General features: G+C 31.4%; 1 protein-coding gene across 1 annotated transcript in view; it reads left to right on the forward strand.

Annotated features, from left to right (window-relative positions):
* Window positions 1–9,301: 9,301 nt before the first annotated feature.
* LOC107449123 (uncharacterized) overlaps window positions 9,302–19,458 on the forward strand; it is a 12,238-nt gene continuing 2,081 nt past the window's right edge. Inside the window, exons 1-4 of the mRNA XM_021147973.3 lie at window positions 9,302–9,459; window positions 11,492–11,619; window positions 11,771–11,803; window positions 14,758–14,799. Of these exons, the coding sequence (XP_021003632.2) occupies window positions 9,351–9,459; window positions 11,492–11,619; window positions 11,771–11,803; window positions 14,758–14,799 (312 nt within the window). The 5' untranslated portion in view covers window positions 9,302–9,350. The remainder of the gene's footprint in view (window positions 9,460–11,491; window positions 11,620–11,770; window positions 11,804–14,757; window positions 14,800–19,458) is intronic.

Genomic DNA, 19,458 nt, shown 5'->3' on the forward strand with positions numbered 1-19,458 from the left:
GTGGGATTCCTAAATGCAAACCTTGCACAGAGCGTTTGGTGGAATGGTGATATCACTCATCCAGATTGCTCCCCAAAGTGACTATGCGGGGCTCTTAAGTGACTCATAAGCATTTATTTTGTTATTCATTGCAATACACATACGTGTTGCTGGTAGTGGTTGTTTACGTCACACTAGAACAGCACAATGGGCTAGTGGTGACGGTCTTAGAAACATCCTTGATGATGATCCGAAGACATGTCATAACAATTTTGATCCTCTTTTGCTCGGTAGCCCGACGTCCCGCGCGTGAAGTCACGCACTTCACGGTAGAACAGTTTAACGAGGACCGATAGCACACATCCACGGTCCCTTTGCAGGCTGATCAAACTGGTCATCTTTCCTCACACTGACCGCAGCAGACTGTTACACACATGCATGTGCAGGCTTAGGGAGCCTCTCTGGCCCAAAGGGTATCGCCTGTTAAACACACCGTGACCTAGAGGTAGCGGGTTCGAATCCCGCCGTATGTATCTCCGAGCTGTCCTTCTCTGAATTGTATATCCATCTTTTTACTAGACAAGGGCCTATAAACCGTACTTTTATAATTGAGCACACAAGCCTGCATGTATGTGTATCGATATATATATATATATGCTGGTTTGCGTACTAATTTCAATCGACGGCTTATTAATCGTTGTCAAGTAGAAAAGCAGATTCTAAATGAAAGGATAAAGATACAACCGGAGCTTTATGGCAGTATTCGATCCCGGTATCTCCGCAAGCTTCAAAACGTTTGCCAAAAGGATGCAACTTTTCGGCTACGGACACCCCACTTCAAAGCTTGAACTAGTGGTCCCCTCAGTCAATTTTCGAACCTTATTTACGTACAGCAACTCCAACCTAAATAATTTGTCTTGCGAAAATCGTTACGGTCTATTAACGCACTTAAACTGTAATAAAAGATAATCTATATTTATTAGGAGACAGGTAATATCGTGTTCAGCTGTGTATTTTTCCTTCGCTCCATGCAAAATACAAAGAATAAAAGAATTGTGAGCACAGAAACATAAGCCAATCTAAATTGTAATGACAACGGGAAAATGATAAGTAAAAGCAAGGTTTTGGCCTCCCTTGCCAGGCGGTATCACCCACAAATTATGGAGGTAGCTGGTTTGAATCCCGCCGTAGCCCTGGATGTATCGTCGTTGTCTTCCTCTATATTGTGCTATTTGCCTTTCTATTTGTCAAAGGTTTATAAGCCTCAACACAAGCCTGAAAATGTATGTTGTATTAATAAATAAATTGTAAATAGATGCAAGGATACGAGAACATTTTAGCTGAATTTTACTGTTTTTTCTATTAATAAAGATCTTCTTGGTCTAAAGGTCACACCGTTCCACTACACTCTTTGTAGCTGGGATTGTGGGGTCGTCCGCGGCCGTAACCCTACTTCTATCTTTGTAAAGTATCTATGAATTCTTCAATTCGACTAGGGCTAATAAATTATACTTTGTGCTGAGCCCACAAGTCTTCATATCCATGCATAACAATAAATAAATGTTTAATGGGTTTGGATGAAGGAGAATTCTCGTTGCCATAAGACTGAACTTAGGAATCATAAGGGAACGTTCATTTTTCTTCAACATTTATATCTACATTTGTTTGTTCTATTCAAAATTCGAAAGGTAATCTGTCGAAAAGTTGAAAAAAGCTGAATAAAGAGCCCAAGAAGAGTTTTAAAAGATTATACAACCTAAATTATCATGTGCAAATCATACCCGCTATTACATAGTCTGATGAAGCCTAAAACGAAAGTTTGGTTGCTGTTGTACAAAGGTTATTCTAAAGGGTGATTGTGTGGTGATGGTCTGGGTTGCATCCTCAATTTGGAACAATACTGCTGCAGAAGCTCCTACATTACCACTATTTATTTCAGATGACAAATGATAGTAGTTCACACCCAGCCTCCAAGTTTCGCAATAAGGCAGGAACTTTTTTAAGCTCTAAAATCACCGTAGAACTTACATTAGGCTCTAGTCCAATTTACTAAGGTACAATCAGAGAAAGGGAAATCAGACACCAAATTTTTATCATGCTTAGTCAAAGACTAAATCTACAGATTTCAGCAATTGTATAGCACGTGACTGCAAACCTTTGTGGTAGAATCCGGAACTTTTTGGCCTCGTAACCTTCCCGATGTCACTTAAACCATAACTACTATTATAATTAATAATTTTCATAGATTTAATAGAACAAGGAAAATTAAAAGGAATGGTATTTACATTTGATATAATATATGAGGAAATATTAAACAAGCTTACATATCCAATTATTTCAATTATAAATACCGTTTCGGTTATAGTTATCATAGATATTATTAGCATTAGTAGTTTATTCACGTCACATTATAGCTGCTCAATGGATTATTGGCGACGATCTGGCAAATATTCCTGTGATTGATACGCAGACATGCAATTGTAATTTTGATCCTCCACAAAATAGATGTATCCCCCCCCTCCTTTGGTAGTCCGATGAACTGCGCGCGAAATCGTCCATTTTACGGTAGAATAGCTAACGATGACCGTTACCGTGTATCTTTAGTATCTTTTATCCGTATCTTTTACTAGTATCTTTTACCGTGTATCTTTTATCCCTTCGCAAGATGATCAAAGTGATCATCCACCCGAACACTGACCACAGACAGTGATGCTTGATTTCAGTGATCACTGGGAATCGTGTCTTAGAAACAGTAGGGGAGAGTGGGGTCAATTGTAACAGGTTACGATTGTAACAGAGCAAAAATTTCGAGTGTCGGTTTCTAGATTTGGTTTCTAGGTGGCGCACAAGGTGTATTTAATAAATCTACATGTACACCCCTGCTGGCAACCATTTTTATGTACTTTTGAAAGAGTTACATCACAAAAGATATTTTTACGCTACGTAAGTACTTTTTTTGGTATTAGAATATTATATTGTAACAAAGTAATTTTGTTTAAACAAATAAAAGTTTTCAACCGAATATGTAAGTGGACACCTTAATTAACATTTCAATCAAAAAAAATTAGTTTAGTTAATTAACTAGCATTTTTTTTAACAAATGAAGCTGAAATGGCGTCTTGGGGACAATTGTAACAATAAGTAAAGGGACGATTGTAACAGCTGAAAATAAATAATCTTATGTTTACAAACCATTACTTAACTCTTTAAGAACCACCAATAGTTTCCTATATCATTTATATTATGTTGCATGTGCATTATTTTATTTGTCACCTTTCACAGCATAAATTAAAATTTTTAACCCCTTAAAGTTAAAAGTTTAACCCTTTAGGTCTCTGCTCATTATTATTTTTACTCCTAAAATATCACTACTATTTTGATCAATAAAAAAATATATCACAACTATGATAATATGTATAATTAACTATGTTTTAGTTGAATTTATGAACTGTTACAATTGACCCCGTAAGTGGGGACAATTGTAACAAGTGCACGACTGTCAAAAATTGTTAATAACTAATATAATAACATTTAAAATAAGGTATTTATTTTTTTTTTCTAGTAGAGGATAGTCTGCTTTACTCGTCTGTCAATTAATACTAATAATATATAGGATTTTTTGTTAGTTAAAAATAGTTAAGTAAAAAATGTTACAATTGACCCCACTCTCCCCTACATAACGTAGCACTTCTCATTAAAAAAAATTATATTTTCTTGTCTCAAGCGTTTACGTACGAAATAAAATTAATCCTATTACGACATTTAAGATTATCTCATTTGAAAATTTCGTTTCCATAACTTCTATTAACTCTAAATTAGTGTTCTTCCATAGAAATTATTTCTCAGCTGTTTCTTCAGTTTTAAATACTGTACTTACTGTTACCGTTAAAGCTGTTTATGAGCTTCACATTACCTACCATTTTGCTAATTTTAGTTAATTAGATGCTCCAGATGCTTCAATTAGAACTTAAGTAGTGGCAAACTAAATTTATATGAAAAAGCAGTTAAACGTGAATAGTTGGTTATGAATTATCACACTAAATAAATCTGTTCTAGTCAAGGAAGACGATAACTTAAAAATAGTGCTTCAGAGATTCTTATATGTTTTATATAGAGAGCGATATAAATGTTTTTTTTTTTATTCTTATTACAGACAGAGCAAAGTGCAAGTGAATTTAAATATTAGCAGCCTACAGAGGCGGTTATTCCTAGAATGTAGTAGAAAAATCTTTTGAGAAATTACATATTTGCCTCGTTAGGCTTGAGTACATGAGACCTTCAGTATAAAGTTCACTTAAATAAAAAAATTTCCTTCATTGGGGTGTGTAAAGTTTGTCTTTTTTAATTACAAAACTATCAATAATTATAAAAGGATAGGTAATGACTATTTATTTCAATCAAAATAATATTTTTTTAATAAATAATTGGCATATAATTTATTTTTATGGATTAAAAATATTAAAGAAACATTTTTAAAGGAATCTAAAATAAAAGTTAAAATGGTATAATTTGAATTTATTGCCATCTTAACTTTTTGAATACTTTCGTTATTAAAAAAAAACATATAAATCTTAGCTTTTGTTTGATTAATGTGACTACAATTACAAAATCAAGCATTCAAAAAATTTTACAAAATAATAGATAGAAATGACAGTGTAAATATTAATTTACATTTTCTTCAAATATTTTTAAAGTTCTAATATTAGCAGAATGGTGCTGTTGTGGCTTGGATGGCTTATTTGTGTTTAATCTCTTTTACTTCTCAATTTGTAATTTTAAATAATAAAGTTAATATTCTATCTCAAATAATTAAATATTTTCTTACAATAATCTACAACCCCCTGTGTTAATACTCTTATTTCATACTGTGTTCTGTAATACTCATTCTGTTTTTTTTTTTTAGAATATCTTTTTTCAGGTGTTTAGAAATATTATGGAGCGTGCTTACCGCAAGGTAGCATACTTGGTCCAATTTTATGCATCCTGTTTACCCACGAATTTCCGATCGATAGGGGTGATCATAATAGCATTACTGCTTTTTACACGATAAAGGAGTTATCAAATTGTCTAGCTACCCAAACATGTACTATAGAAAAACTGAAACACAAGCTTTATGATTACGAAGAATGGTGCCTAGGTTGGAAGTTTGAAATAAGTACTCAAAAATCCCAACTATTGGTAATACAAAAGAACAGGAAACTAATAAGAGAGCATAATGAATTAATTCTATTCGATAAAGTGATACCAAGAGTTACAAAAGCCACATACCTTGGTCTAGTCATTAACAACTGGCTTAAATTTACATGAACTGGAACTTAACGTAATCCGACTGGTATTGTTAGATCATGTAAAAAAACATTAAGAACAAAGTGAATGCTGATGCTGTAAAACTGCAAGCAATTATGTACAATGCGAAATTGAGCTTGAAACTAACGAGACTGCTATTTATCTCAATGATAAGATCGATCATGACCTACGCCTTTCCGGCATGGTGTAGTACAGAATAAAATTCTGAGAAAGACAACGAATTCAAAATGATTCCAAAGGAATAACGATATTCACATAGACCGTTTCGATCATCACTTTAACAAAAAATTTAAACTTTTTTTACAAAGCATCGAACTGTAATGCTGCAAACATTAACTCAATTTTTGATTATGAGAACCTCTTTGAGGATGGCTCACTGAGCACACTTCTTTACAAGTGTTGCAACGATGACCATTTGAGTTTTAGCTCAATGGAGCATTTATAGTGATAAATTATATTTTGTATGGCAATAGATATGACAATAGCTGATAAGAATGCATGATAAAGTGGAAATATAAACGCGTTGACTGAAATCAATTTGATTTGAATGGACTAAAAAAAGAAACTTAGAAAAAATAGACTGAGTGGTAATGGGATGTAAAGTTTTTTGTGATGTGATGTGCACTTGAAACATGCTTGTGCCGTTTTTGTTATACTGACGAATTATTCGTACAACAAGTATAATTTTGATTATTTATAAATCTATTTATTTTTACAATGTACTTATTTTATAAATCTATTTATTGATAGATCTATTTATTGATATATCTATTTATCATTCATGTATTCACTTTTATATTCATGTATATTCAATCTTCATCATGTATGACGAAATTTACTCGGGTGATGTGCCCTTTTAATCATTACTTGCATTTCCAGCATACAGGGGTCAGAAGGATTTTCTCTCCAACAATCCTCACCACAAGATGAAGAGGTAAAGGGCCACTTCGGTCTCAAGCATCCCGGCCAACCGAAACTACTGCGACTGTGAATCTTCATTTTTACAAAAATTCATAATGTTAAGTATTTAATGAAAATACCACCATAAGTAAATAATTGTGGTGTCGCAAATTGTTAGAAAGATATTATTTGATTTTTTTTAGGATCGCGGACGAGCAGTTTGACGACAGGAAACAGGTCAAAACGTCACTGAAACATGCATCCCGCTTTATCCCCGCCATCGTTGAGAAAGATTATGTTGGTATAAGGAACGTATTGGTTGTGTTAACTAGCAGTAGGCCAGAGTAATACTCTCCTACAGTTCCCCATTCACTATGATTAGTGATTCTGGATACCAGTTAGTGAAGAGAGAGAAAGGAACAAGTTGTGTACCATAATTTTTTTTTCCAAATGGCAGACACTGAACATTATTTTTCGCCTTAGAAGATGCCGGAATTGTTGCTCATTTCCCGTTACCCAGTGGGCACCTGTGAACCAAAGTCACGGAGGTGAGCAACATTACCCACGCCACACTGCCACAAACCCGATTATAGGGTGGGACAACACAACAGAGGACAACACAAGAGAGAGAAACATCCATGCCTAGAGCGTGATTCGAACCAGCAGCCATTGACTTCGCAGTCAGGCGCGCTAACCGCTCGACCACCTGTCCGGCTTGTGTACCATAATAAGTTCATGAAAATCATCGGCATGGCCCAGGCGTGCAGGTAGTCTCAGGCATTATACACAATGGCTGAACACCACTTCACATCTTTGAGCGAGGTCATGTTACAACGATGTGGTATTGCTGAGAGATTATTCTGCTTCATGTTTGTCTATTTGGGGGTGTGCTAGGTCCGGAATTTCTGTTTATGGACGGCAATGCGCGACCACACAGCTGCGCTGAGGTAGCGGGTACGCTGCTAAAATTTTCATTCTGAAATTATTGTAAAATAACTGGCAGCTGTCTGTCCATCCGATTTACCATAAAGTTTATGGTAAAGAAGATTTTTTCTTCTTCTATGGTTTTGAAACCATTTACAAACAGTGTGGTTATAAAGCCGTGAATACAAAACTATACTGCTTTTTAACTATCTACAACAAGCCTTTTTTAAAAACGTAAAAAGAAATTAATTATTTAATTAGACATAGGAGCTCGGTTTTTCGTAAGGTAATGGGAATTGGAGAGTGCCGGATACTGGAAATGCTTAATGTGTTGAAGGGAAGGGAGGAAAGAGTGTGGTGTCAACACTAGGACTCGAACTTCAGTTCTGCCGGTCATGAGATTGACAGATAAACCCGCTCGGCTATGATATGTACGCATTTGCAAAGAACTAAGTAGCTTCATTAGGTCCATCTATTTGGTGCGATAAAATTCTGGTTGTTTAACCGTATTAGGTGAAAGCAGTTAATAAACAGTTTTCCTCAAACTTAACAGTTTGATTACCATTTTATTTATGGTTATTTGACTGTTTTGCTTAAATATGGTAAAATAACCATTCAATAAATTGTTATTTATCCATTTTTTCCGATAAATTTTTAACAGTGCACTAGAAAGTAAAGATATTGAACTTAAGCCATGGCCTGTGTACTCCTCGGTCCTAAATCCTATAGAGTATGTCCTGTATGCCCTTGGCAAACAAGTTTCTCAAAGATCACGCCCTTTCGTAATAGTGAGAGAGCTGAAAACTGCCTTGAGAGAGAAGTGGGACAATATCCCACAAGGACTCTGTGATAGCTTGGGGAACAGCATGAATAACAGGATTCAACCCATTTTTCATGCATGTTTGGAAATCATCCAATGAGCATTTCTTTTTTTTAAATTTTATTATTTTCTGATATATCTGAATTATTTTGAATAATTACAAATGCACAGTGCTTCTACAAAATATGCATTTAGTTTTTTTTCATCAATCAACGTCTATAATTAAGCATTCCGAAAAAATTAGTTACTCCTTAGCAATTGCAAAGCAGTGTATTTTGCAAAATGTTTACATTAGTTATTTTTTAAAACCTCAAAGATTTTGTTGTTCATTTACGTCGTACTAGAGCTACACAATGGGCTATTAGCCACGGTCTGGGAAACATCCCTGAGGATGATCCGAAGACATGCCATCACAATTTTGATCCTCTGCAGAGGGGATGGCACCCCCGCTTCGGTAGCCCGACGACCTGCACGCGAAGTCGAGCACTTTACGGTAGAACAGTTTAACGAGGACCAATACCGCACACCCTCGGTCCCTACGCAGACTGATCCAAGTGGTCACCCACCCACACACTGACCACAGTCAGTTATGCTTGACTTCGGTGATCTGCTGGGAAACGTGTCTTAACGATCAGTCCACTGCGGGACAAACCTCAAAGAACTTTGAAATTCCGGTAGATAAATTTTCATTATAAAGATTGGTGGGGGGGGGGTCTCTGAAAATCCTTTAGTATTTTGTCATAAAATTCCACAATTTCCGTCAAAGAAATCTAAAGGAACCTTCAGGCATTTTTAAAGAGAAAAGCTATTTTTTTAAAAACGATTTGAAGTTATTTTTATGTTTCTTTACTCTCAAAACTTGTGAAACAATTTTTAAAAGTATTGAACTAAGTTCAAGTTATTAAATCTTAAAATTTGCTCTGAGCAAGAGATAATTCTAATTGAAATTTCAATAAATAATAAAATTTTTAAGTTACTAACACAAGAATTAATGTGAAAATAAAGTAATTTAAAGTGAAGTAATTAGATGAACTATTTTTCAAAATGTTTATATTAACTATTTTAAAAATCCTTACGGATTTTTGAAATTCAGGTCGAAAAACTTGCCGCAAAAAAAAAAAATTTTTTTTTAAAGATTTTTGGCTGACATGAAAATAATGGTGAGCAAAAATTTCAGTCTGGATAGTATTTTGGAACTGAAAATTCCTTTTCACGATTTTAAGAATAATTGTTAAACTTTTTTTCCACCTGTGTCTCAAAAATGTGATAACAGTCATTCGCACACAAATTCCTACTTCGTACTTCAACTGAAAACATGTTTTCATCATTTAACACTTAATCAAGTCACGAATAGTCGGTATTAAAATAATATCATCATCACGAAATCTTTCGCGGATTTATATACAGAAGAAAAGATCGCATGTCATTATTATTTTCAGAATACCTTAAGGAGATTCTAAAGAAAATGGCTGCTTCTCGCATAATTTTCTTCTATATTCTTATTCTAAGTGCTATTTTCTTTTTATCGGGTAATTTTATTAGGTGTATTAAAATTGATTTAAAAAATTCTTTCTATTTTCTTTTTGTTAAATATTTTCGTAATTCGTATTGGAATTGATTTAAAAAGAATTCTCCTTATTTTCCTTTTTTTACTAAGTAATTTTACATGCGTATTGGAATTGATTTAAAAAAATCTTTTTTATTTTCTTTTATTAGATAATTTTATCATTCGTATTGGAATTGTATGAAAATGATCTTTGCATTTCCTTTTTATTACATACCTTTATCATGCGTATTTCAATTGATTTAAAAAATTATTTATATTTTCTTTTTATTTGATAATTTTATCTTGTGTATTGGAATTGATTTTTTTTCTATTTTCCCTTTAGCGGGAGATTTTTTTCACTTGTATTGAAATTTATTTTAATGAATTATTTCTATTTTCTTTATATTAGGTAATTTTCTCATGTGTATTGGAATAGATTTATCAAAAATCTTTCTATTTCCTTTCCATGATGTAATTTTTTCATATGTATTGAATTATATTTTTCTATATTTTCTTTTTATCAGGTAATTTCATCATGCGTCTTTGAATTGATTTAAAATATTCTTTCTTTTTTTCATAAAAAAATAATTAAAACTGATATTAATTTTAAGAAACGTGAAAACTTTTATTTTAATCATTTTAGTCTGAAGTACGCAGTAATGAAAAAGTCAATCGCATAGTATTATTTCTTAATCTTATTTTATTATTATCTAACAAGAATAAATTATGTGCTAATACTCTAATCAAACCGTAAACCTACCAATTCATTATATAGAACAGTCAGGAATAATGTTATTTATTAATTCAATGCAAAAGAGGCAAAACTAGCTGTACCATGCCCGGCATTTGGTTAATATTAAAAACGAGCTAAAATTTTTGAAATTTAACCTTGGCAGCAACAGTTCAATTTGGTTCCAAATTCCATATAATTTAGAAAAAATAATTAGTTGAATTTGTATCTTCAATGTTATCTCAGTTCCAATTAACAACAGAACAATGAATTAAAATTTTACGTGATGAATTTGTGCGTATTCACGAGCAAAATAAAGGGTTTCTATGAATAGAGATACTTATGTGTTAAAAATTCATAAAAAAGGCAATAATTTTGAGGGAAGCCTCATAGAAATAATTTGATGGATTCGAATGCATATTCAAAAGCAAAATAAAAAGTTTTAAAAAATAGAGATTTTTATGTGCTGATTTTTTTTAAAAAAGCACCCATTAATATCCTGGTAAGTCTCCGGAAGTAAGTTCAGGAAAATAATGTAATTGATGCATATGATATCTATTATTGTATCTGTCAACATTTGGTACAATTTTATCACTTAAAAAGATGGTTTTATTTTTCTTTCTATTTGTATGCTTTCTCAAAACGATGTCTATGTAAAAACACAAATGGCCTTACTATCATTGGCCCGTATTTTTTATTGTAACGAAAACTTATAAAGAAAATAAGAAAATTGATTCGAGTAACTTCGCAGAAAATGTTAAGCTCATTAATATATTATTATTTGAATTTTGTGGATTTTCTTTAATGTCTGAAATCTGGAGAAATACACCTTAACACCATGCACAATGCAAGAAACTCTAAAAAATAAAAATTATAATTTTTTGTGTAATAATTGGAAATAATTAAGAATGTTCTTTAATAATTTTTTGAAATTTTTTTATAGCACTTACTCTTTTTAAACTACATAATTTTAAATAAATGCTTTAAGAAAAAAAAATCTAAGTAGAAGTTCTAAGTAAAAATAAATTTTTTAAGTAAATTATGAAAATTTTAAAATTGTTTAAATAAAGCTATTCAAACAATTGCAATATTCTATTTAATACCGGTTACTCATTTGAAATATTTGATATTAAAATTTTTAATGGGTCAGTAACTTTATCGGTCAGGTCAGTTATCGGCATCCATAAATGCCTAAGAAACTTTTATTTAATTTTGAATTTTATATATCCTGGTAACGCTTATAAAAGAGATAAAGTACTTAACTAATTGATGGAAACAATTCTAGATTCAAATTCTGTACCAGAGACAAGATCTCGAGCTCGGAGAGCTTTCGATCAGATGGATGAAGGACTCATAAGTCGACTCGTCACTTTTCTTGGTACACCAATACATCTAATTATTGATCTTTTAGATGTAAGTAGTGCTAAACTATTATCATTATTATTATTTTAATTTTTGTTCAGGAAACTTTTCATTAATATTTTTGCTCTTAAATTATTGGCTCAATTTTTTTTTAATATCACGATAAATTTTTAAATAATTGACTCTAATATTTGTTTTACAGTGCTTCGATCAAGAAGTAGATCACTTGAAATGCGTAAGTTTCATATTTATTTATTTTATATTAGTCGTTTATATGATATTTTACATATTTTTTGTTCTCAGCTTTTTTTCATTAAAAGAGTTCTTTAACTTTTTACTTTCTTTCATTTTTCATGCAAACAAAAAAGTAAATATGGAAATTGCAAATCTGTGCATTCAAACTTTTTTCATTCTTATTTCGTAACCAACTACGTAATTAAAAGGTAAACATTGAACTCAGTTAGAAGACATACATCAAAATGTAATGTTTCAAATAGAAAAATAATTTTGCTAATTTAACAGCTTAAGTAAAGATTTAACTAATGTATTCTCAGAAACAAGACTCTCACTTCTGACGATTCAGCAATTCTTCAGCAGGATTTCGTTAATTTTGAGAATTATTTCGTCACGAAATCACGTGATTTGTGATGAAATGTGAACTCTCAAAGGTATGACGAAAATGTTACTATAATTCGAAACCTCTTTGTAGTGCATTGTGGGAGATTGTTAACTAGATAGACGAAACTATAATAAAGACTATCGAAAATAAACTGAAGAATTGCGCTGACCGGTTTGTATGGTGGTCAGAAAGCTTACCTTCTACCAAGAAGATCCAGAGTTCGAATTTCTTTTCGGGCATGAGTGTAATTTAACTAACTGTCATGTTCCATCTATATAATGCCCACGATAAAGTAAATATTAAAAGTTGGATACTTTAGGCACTTTTTTCTGAAACAAAATGGCGAAATATTTCTTTGATTATGACGAAATTTGTTTCCTCGAAGAAAATCCGATAGTTATTTTGCGTCATTTTGACAAAATTTCGCTCGCAGCATATACCAGGAATCAGTTACGTCAACAAAGACGAAAGTTTCGTGTTAATCGAATATCCATTTTGTGCAGTTTGGTTAATTGATACTAATTAATGTAGTTAATGGCAGTCATTTTTATAAAGTTATGTCATAACCGTCCCTTAAAATGTGCTTTTTAGAATCCTTTTAAAAATAAAGTAAAAACAAACTTTCAATGGACGATTAAAATGATTATTAGAACAGTTAAATATTACCTATTACTATAATTATTATTAGTTTGAGAAGTGGCGGCTATGGGGATAGAGAGTTCAATTCCCAATAATTCCCCAGGTTCGAATTCCAACAGTGGTTTGCTGGTACGAGTTATGTTCTTGGTTCGTACTGACCACAGTGCTGGCTTAAAAATATCCTCAGTGTGCTTTCATGGTTTTCCTCTCCAAGTAACGCAAAAATTCTAGTTCCTTTAAAAGGTCCTTCATGGAGGCTAGTTTATACTAATGCTAGATCCAAGAGTGTCCTCGTCTTCTTCATTGGGTAAAAAATTATTCGCACTAGGCACGAAGTTGAACATTGATAGTCGTAAATTCAGAATTTGATTGACCGTTTATAAAATAGAGTAAAATTATTATTAGTAGTAATTAATTAAGAACAGAGAAGCGAAAGCATGTAATTTTTTTAATCTTNGAAGTTGAACATTGATAGTCGTAAATTCAGAATTTGATTGACCGTTTATAAAATAAAATAAAATTATTAGTAGTAGTAATTAATTAAGAACACATAAGCGAAAGCATGTAATTTTTTTAATCTTCAAATAATGCAAATAACAGCTTTAGAAATATCTTAGAGTAAAAAAGAGGAAAAGTAACTTATTATAACTTTAGTGCAACTCCAAAGTGAGGATATTTTTATTCCGAATGAAATTAAAAAAACCATTAAGGAATTTATTTTTAAAATTTTTATTTACAAAAACTTGACTTTTTATAACACGTAATCTTTCTTACAAATATTTTGCATTCGATGCAAAACCCCGTTATCAATGTATGAATCTTAAGCTAGTTGGAAAAAAAAAATCTCCTCTATGAAAATGCCAGCGGAATTTCGAAATGCACCAGGCTGATTAGAAAAGTCTCCAATATTTTCTAATTTGTCTGATATCACTTAGGCTGATTGCAATCAACATTCAATTACTTTATGCTAATTAAAAAGTGTACGAGGATTTACTGAGACTAGATTTGTTAAGACTTCAATCAGTCTACTATAAGGCTATTTGCCACTTCTCTTGGTTAATTACAGACTGACTGAAATAAATCAGGGTAGTTGTGAAGTGGCGTAAGAGTGTCATACTGATCAAAAAACGAGAGAAAATGGTAAAAATATACGTGAGGGTGCCCCTTGGCGAAATTGGCGACTTATGTTTGGCGTCATTCCCGTTTGCGCGGAACACCGTGGAAACGGTAATGACGGCCAAAACATAATGATATTTCAATAAAACATTGGAAAATTTCAACAAAACATCGGCCAAAACTTTATAAAATTGCGATGAACCTAATATAAGCAAAATTAATAAACCTAATAAAATGCATTTTGCTTCGAAACAAAAATTAATGGAGTAAGCACAGAAAGAAAAAAAAAACTCACTTCTTCATTATGATTAAATATTTTCAGATTTAGATACGCAAAATTCTCTAATAGCTGTTAGATACTGTCTAAATTTATCATGAATAGGATCTGTGTGCCTATCGCCACATAAATTCGGTGAAATACGAGTCGGAAATTGCGTCTGTGGTACCGGACTGGCGTTGCCATTTTGTTCTAAAATCCTCTTTTATGACGGCCCACACACTTGCGATCTTATTGACCAGAATCATATGTAACCTTAAAATCCAGTATCCAACGTAGAACCAATGGACCTCTGGAAATTACATATACTGTTGAACATCCAAAAATAACGCTAAAATCTATACCAATCAGATTCACGATTGGGTTTCAACATCGCCTAGCTTGGCGATCAACCGCGATCACAACTTGGCGAAAATCAAGGGGCACCTTCAAATATATTCTACCCATTAAATACATTTGCTGGTCACGCTGTTCATTAGAAGAAGCTTCCATTAGCGTACAATAAAATAATAAATAACACAGAACAATTTTTTTTCAGAATTTCAATTTCTCCATTGATCCGTTCTACGTAGTCAAACAGGTAATATATTTTCTTGACTATATTGGATTAGTGAAAACATTTTTAGTTAAACATTATACCATACTTAAGCATTTACACCCTATACATTTCTCACATCACAACTTTTCAAGAGCATGCAACTACATTTATTAGTAAATTAAACAGAAATTAAAACTTTGCATATANTATAAAACGCCTAAACAGCTCCATTTGCTGCCACAGTCCCCAGACCTTAATCCCATAGAGCATCTTTGGGCGGAAGTTGATAGGAGAGTTCGGAAACAATCGGTAACAAGCAAGGAAGCCCTAAAGAAGGCAATAGAGCTTGCATGGTCTCAAATTACACCTGAGACGACAAAAAATCTGGTTATGTCGATGCCAAACCGAATTCAGGCAGTTGTTACTTCAAAGGGAGGTCCTACAAAATATTATTGTTAAATTTTTTGGTATTTAATTCTGAAAGTTTGTATTGTTCTGTCTCTGTATGTAGACTTTTGTAACTATATAATTTAATATGTTGTTAATTTTTGTTATATTTTAGCGAATTTGTTCATAATCCTTTTTGTTAGATGAGTTATTATCCAAGATGTTAACAAAAATAAAGTTGGATATTCAAAAATATGAGTAAAGTGCTAGATCTGCGAATATTAGCGGGTGTATGTAGACTTTTGTGACTGACTGTATCTCGTTATGTGCTTTGTTTTGTTTGTTCATGCTTTTGTTACCCAGAATTCTTTTTAATAGTTTTAGACATTATACCCCCTATAAGTATGCTTGAAACTTTATTACATGTGTTGAACGATTATAATCGAGATGAATAAAAGCCTCTCAAATAAAGTTTTTTAAGTTTTAAAGTAGATTGATTGATCTAAAATATACTTGAGTAATTATTTACTAGCAATACTGAGCAGGTCCGCAATTTTAAATAAGATTAATAGTTTATTTTCTGATGCGTAAATTTTAATACGTTCAAAATACAATATCTTCATAAAAGCGTCGAGTTCGGAAGCATTGACGAACTACAAATTTTTTTTCTAATCTGAGCAATTGTTTTACTTGCTCTACTGAAAAGGTTCAAGTTTTAAATACGGTTGATAATCTATTTTGTGATTTGTAATATCTGAGACTTTCAAAATAAATTTATAATACCGAATATTTTCAAAACTAAAGATTTTTTTGTTTAATTCAAGCAATTATTTTACTAGTAATACGTAACACGTGTAACAGAGTTGGCCAAAAATGTAATCGATTACATTTTTTATTACAGTAATCAATTNTGACGTGTAACTTTTAAATAAGATTAACAGGCGAAACTGGCGCGTTCATAATGTATAGGAAACGATCACAAGCCACACATTTTTCTATTTAATTAGGATATTTATTTTGTTAATAAATCTATAAGAAGTTAACATTTAAATTAGGAAAATAGTTTTTTTAATAACAATTTCTTTTTCAAATTTATGTAATTTTACTGAGTATAATTTGTAAAGGAATGCAATGAATTTTTAAAGCACATTTTTTAACTTTCAGAATTTTTNTTGATTACAATAATCAATTACTTGTAATCATGATTACAACTTTAATTGATTACTTATAATCGTGATTACAAGCAATTGATTACTGTAATCAAAATTATAATCATGATTACAGTTGTAATCAAAATTTTTTGAAAGTTGTAATCACGATTACAAGAAATTGATTACTTGTAATCGTTATTACAAGTAATTGATTACATAGCTGTAATTATCTGTAATCAATTACAGTTGTAAATCTGTAATCAATTACAGTTGTAATCGATTACTGTAATCAACGGCCAACTCTGACGTGTAACTTTTAAATAAGATTAACAGGCGAAACTGGCGCGTTCATAATGTATAGGAAACGATCACAAGCCACACATTTTTCTATTTAATTAGGATATTTATTTTGTTAATAAATCTATAAGAAGTTAACATTTAAATTAGGAAAATAGTTTTTTTAATAACAATTTCTTTTTCAAATTTATGTAATTTTACTGAGTATAATTTGTAAAGGAATGCAATGAATTTTTAAAGCACATTTTTTAACTTTCAGAATTTTTTTCATGGATAACAATCCTGAGATAATGATCTTTATTTTAAAATAAGAAATACACATTTATATAAATGATTACTTAATTATTTTCCTAAAGATTTTTTAAAGTGATTTCTTAATGTAACAATATATATATATATATATATATATATATCTTTTCGCATTTAAAAATCTATTTAAATGGAGTCTTAATTCGACTAAAATTAAATTGCCCATTTTCAAAAATATTTAACTGAAAACTGAGCAGCTTAGGTCAAAATCAACAAAAAATTTATTTTCCATGGCATACATTTTTTCTCCCAATGTTCCAGATTTCTGTTCAGACACTTCACGTAAGATATAATGAGAGTTAACAAAACTGATAATGAAAATGCGAGTTAACAAAACTGAAAATCACGTCACATTTTTTCACCCCCCTGCATAGATATGCAACATAGATAAACAATTATTACTTTTTTCTCTAACACTCTATTTATACTAGGATTGGAAACAGGCACCTGAAACCACTCTCTTGAATCAGACTTTCGTACGTTTTGTGACGTCATGAGAATGCTATCAGGCCTCGTGTAAATGGGGTGTAACATATAATTTAAAGAAACTTTAGAAGTAAACTTTGGACTATCAGTCCGTTTGGATTATCAGTTGTGAGTTTTATCATGCAGCCGCTCCCTCTATAATATTTTTTTCTCTAATCTGCATTTCTTGAGCAGTTAAAAAACACCTAGGCATTTATATATATATATATATATACTAGCTGACCCGGCAAACGTTGTTTTGCCATATGAATTATTTCTAGAGTATGAAAATATATCTTATTTATTGTAAGTGTGTGCGTATGTGTGCATTTCTTTTACCTAGTAGCTGGCGCAGTACAGCCATTTCTGGCTCTTGTGCCAATTAACTCTTAACTTACCAACCAATCAACTTTTCTGATTGATCAATCTAATTTTTAAAATTTTTTTTTTAAAGATTTTTTTTAAATTTTCTTTTTTCACAGTAAATAGTTTCAAATTTTTATTTTATTTTATTACTTTATTTTTGTCTATGTACTATATAGCAGATTCAACTGCATTCAACATGACGTTGGCATTTATTCCTTTGAGTGAAGAATGCAAAAAAAAATTAAATAGGATTTTTTTCTTCGTGTTTTGGGTATATTTTACTTTCTATCATAAATTAAACTTTGTATTTGAATTCTCCTTCCGAGCGTTTAAGAGATATGCAAATTTCCTACTGGTGTGCAATATTTGCAAAAAAACTCTAAGGTCATAAAAGTTGAGAGAAGAACAAAAGAAAAAAAAAAGATAAACCTCTTTTCAGTAACTCCAATTTTAATAAAAGGAAAGAAAAGTTAGGAGAACAAAATGAGAATTTCACGCGTGCCTACGTATCAATACTGTTCTTCAAAGGGAAAGGGAAAGTTTGAAATGAAAAGTGTTTCATCCTTTTAAGTTTTTACTTTCAAAATTTTTTGCGCATTTATTGCAATGCTGACAGATATTTCTTATTTGCGAAATGAGTAATCGCAATAATTCTTCAATATTTTACGGGTTTGTGCTCTTTGTATTACAAAGTTTTAACTGAAGAATTTATTTTTCTTTACATTTTTCTTTTTGTGAAACAAATAACCAGAAAAAAAATTGTCTCGTGCGTGATGCGTGAAGTTAATATATAATATGTCAAAAAATAGTTTGTAAATATATATCTACGCCTTAAATATCTTAGTACCAATTGTGAATCCATTCTTCATTTAAAAAAAAACGGAAAAAAACAGTGCAAATTTATTATTTCTGATTCTTCTTTTGGCCCCTATTTACAGGCTGTTTGTCATAAAATACTAATTACGGCAAAATGGGGTATAAAATTTTAATAAGGCTTGGTTAACTCTCAACAAAAAAATAATAATAATTTTATGAGTCGAAACGATTTAATTTTTATCTCTTGAATTAGTATTCATTTTATAGCATAAATTTTGTTACTAAGAAAACTTCCTGAATTATTAATTTGTAATGAGTTGTTCTTTTTTAATTAGTTTTAGTACAATGTATTTTAAATAAAAACATAATAGTGAAAAAATATTCATCGATTAAATTACCAGCAATATTTTTAAATATTTTTTTTTATATATTTTATTAAAGCTGTATGAATAACTTGCTTATTTTATGTATCACCTCTTCTTAATCATATGGCTATGTTCTATCAAAATAAGTGATTAGAAACGGATAAATTATGTAATTTTTAGGATTATTTATCTTAAATTATTCGTTGATATAGTTTAAAACCGTGTCGAATTCAGTTGTTAGAGAATTAGTATTATAAAAAATGTAATATATACAAGTATCGCATTTCACTGTAACTTACGTGCAAAGTTTTCTTGTTATGTGAAGAACTTAATTTGATATGTTAAAGGTCTGGTTTCTTAGGACAAGCGCCTTATCTGGTCGTCAGCGTTAAGTTGACGTCACCCTGACGGCAACAAAATACTGGTTTGTTAGCTCAAGGCCTGGTTTCTTAGGAGAAGCGTCTTAACTGGGCGTCAGCGTTAAGTTGATATAATTTTGACGCCATAAAAATACCGTTTTGTTAGCTCAGCGTGAGCAGTCGGTC

The sequence above is a fragment of the Parasteatoda tepidariorum genome, chromosome 5, assembly GCF_043381705.1.
Source record: "Parasteatoda tepidariorum isolate YZ-2023 chromosome 5, CAS_Ptep_4.0, whole genome shotgun sequence".
NCBI lineage: Eukaryota > Metazoa > Arthropoda > Arachnida > Araneae > Theridiidae > Parasteatoda > Parasteatoda tepidariorum.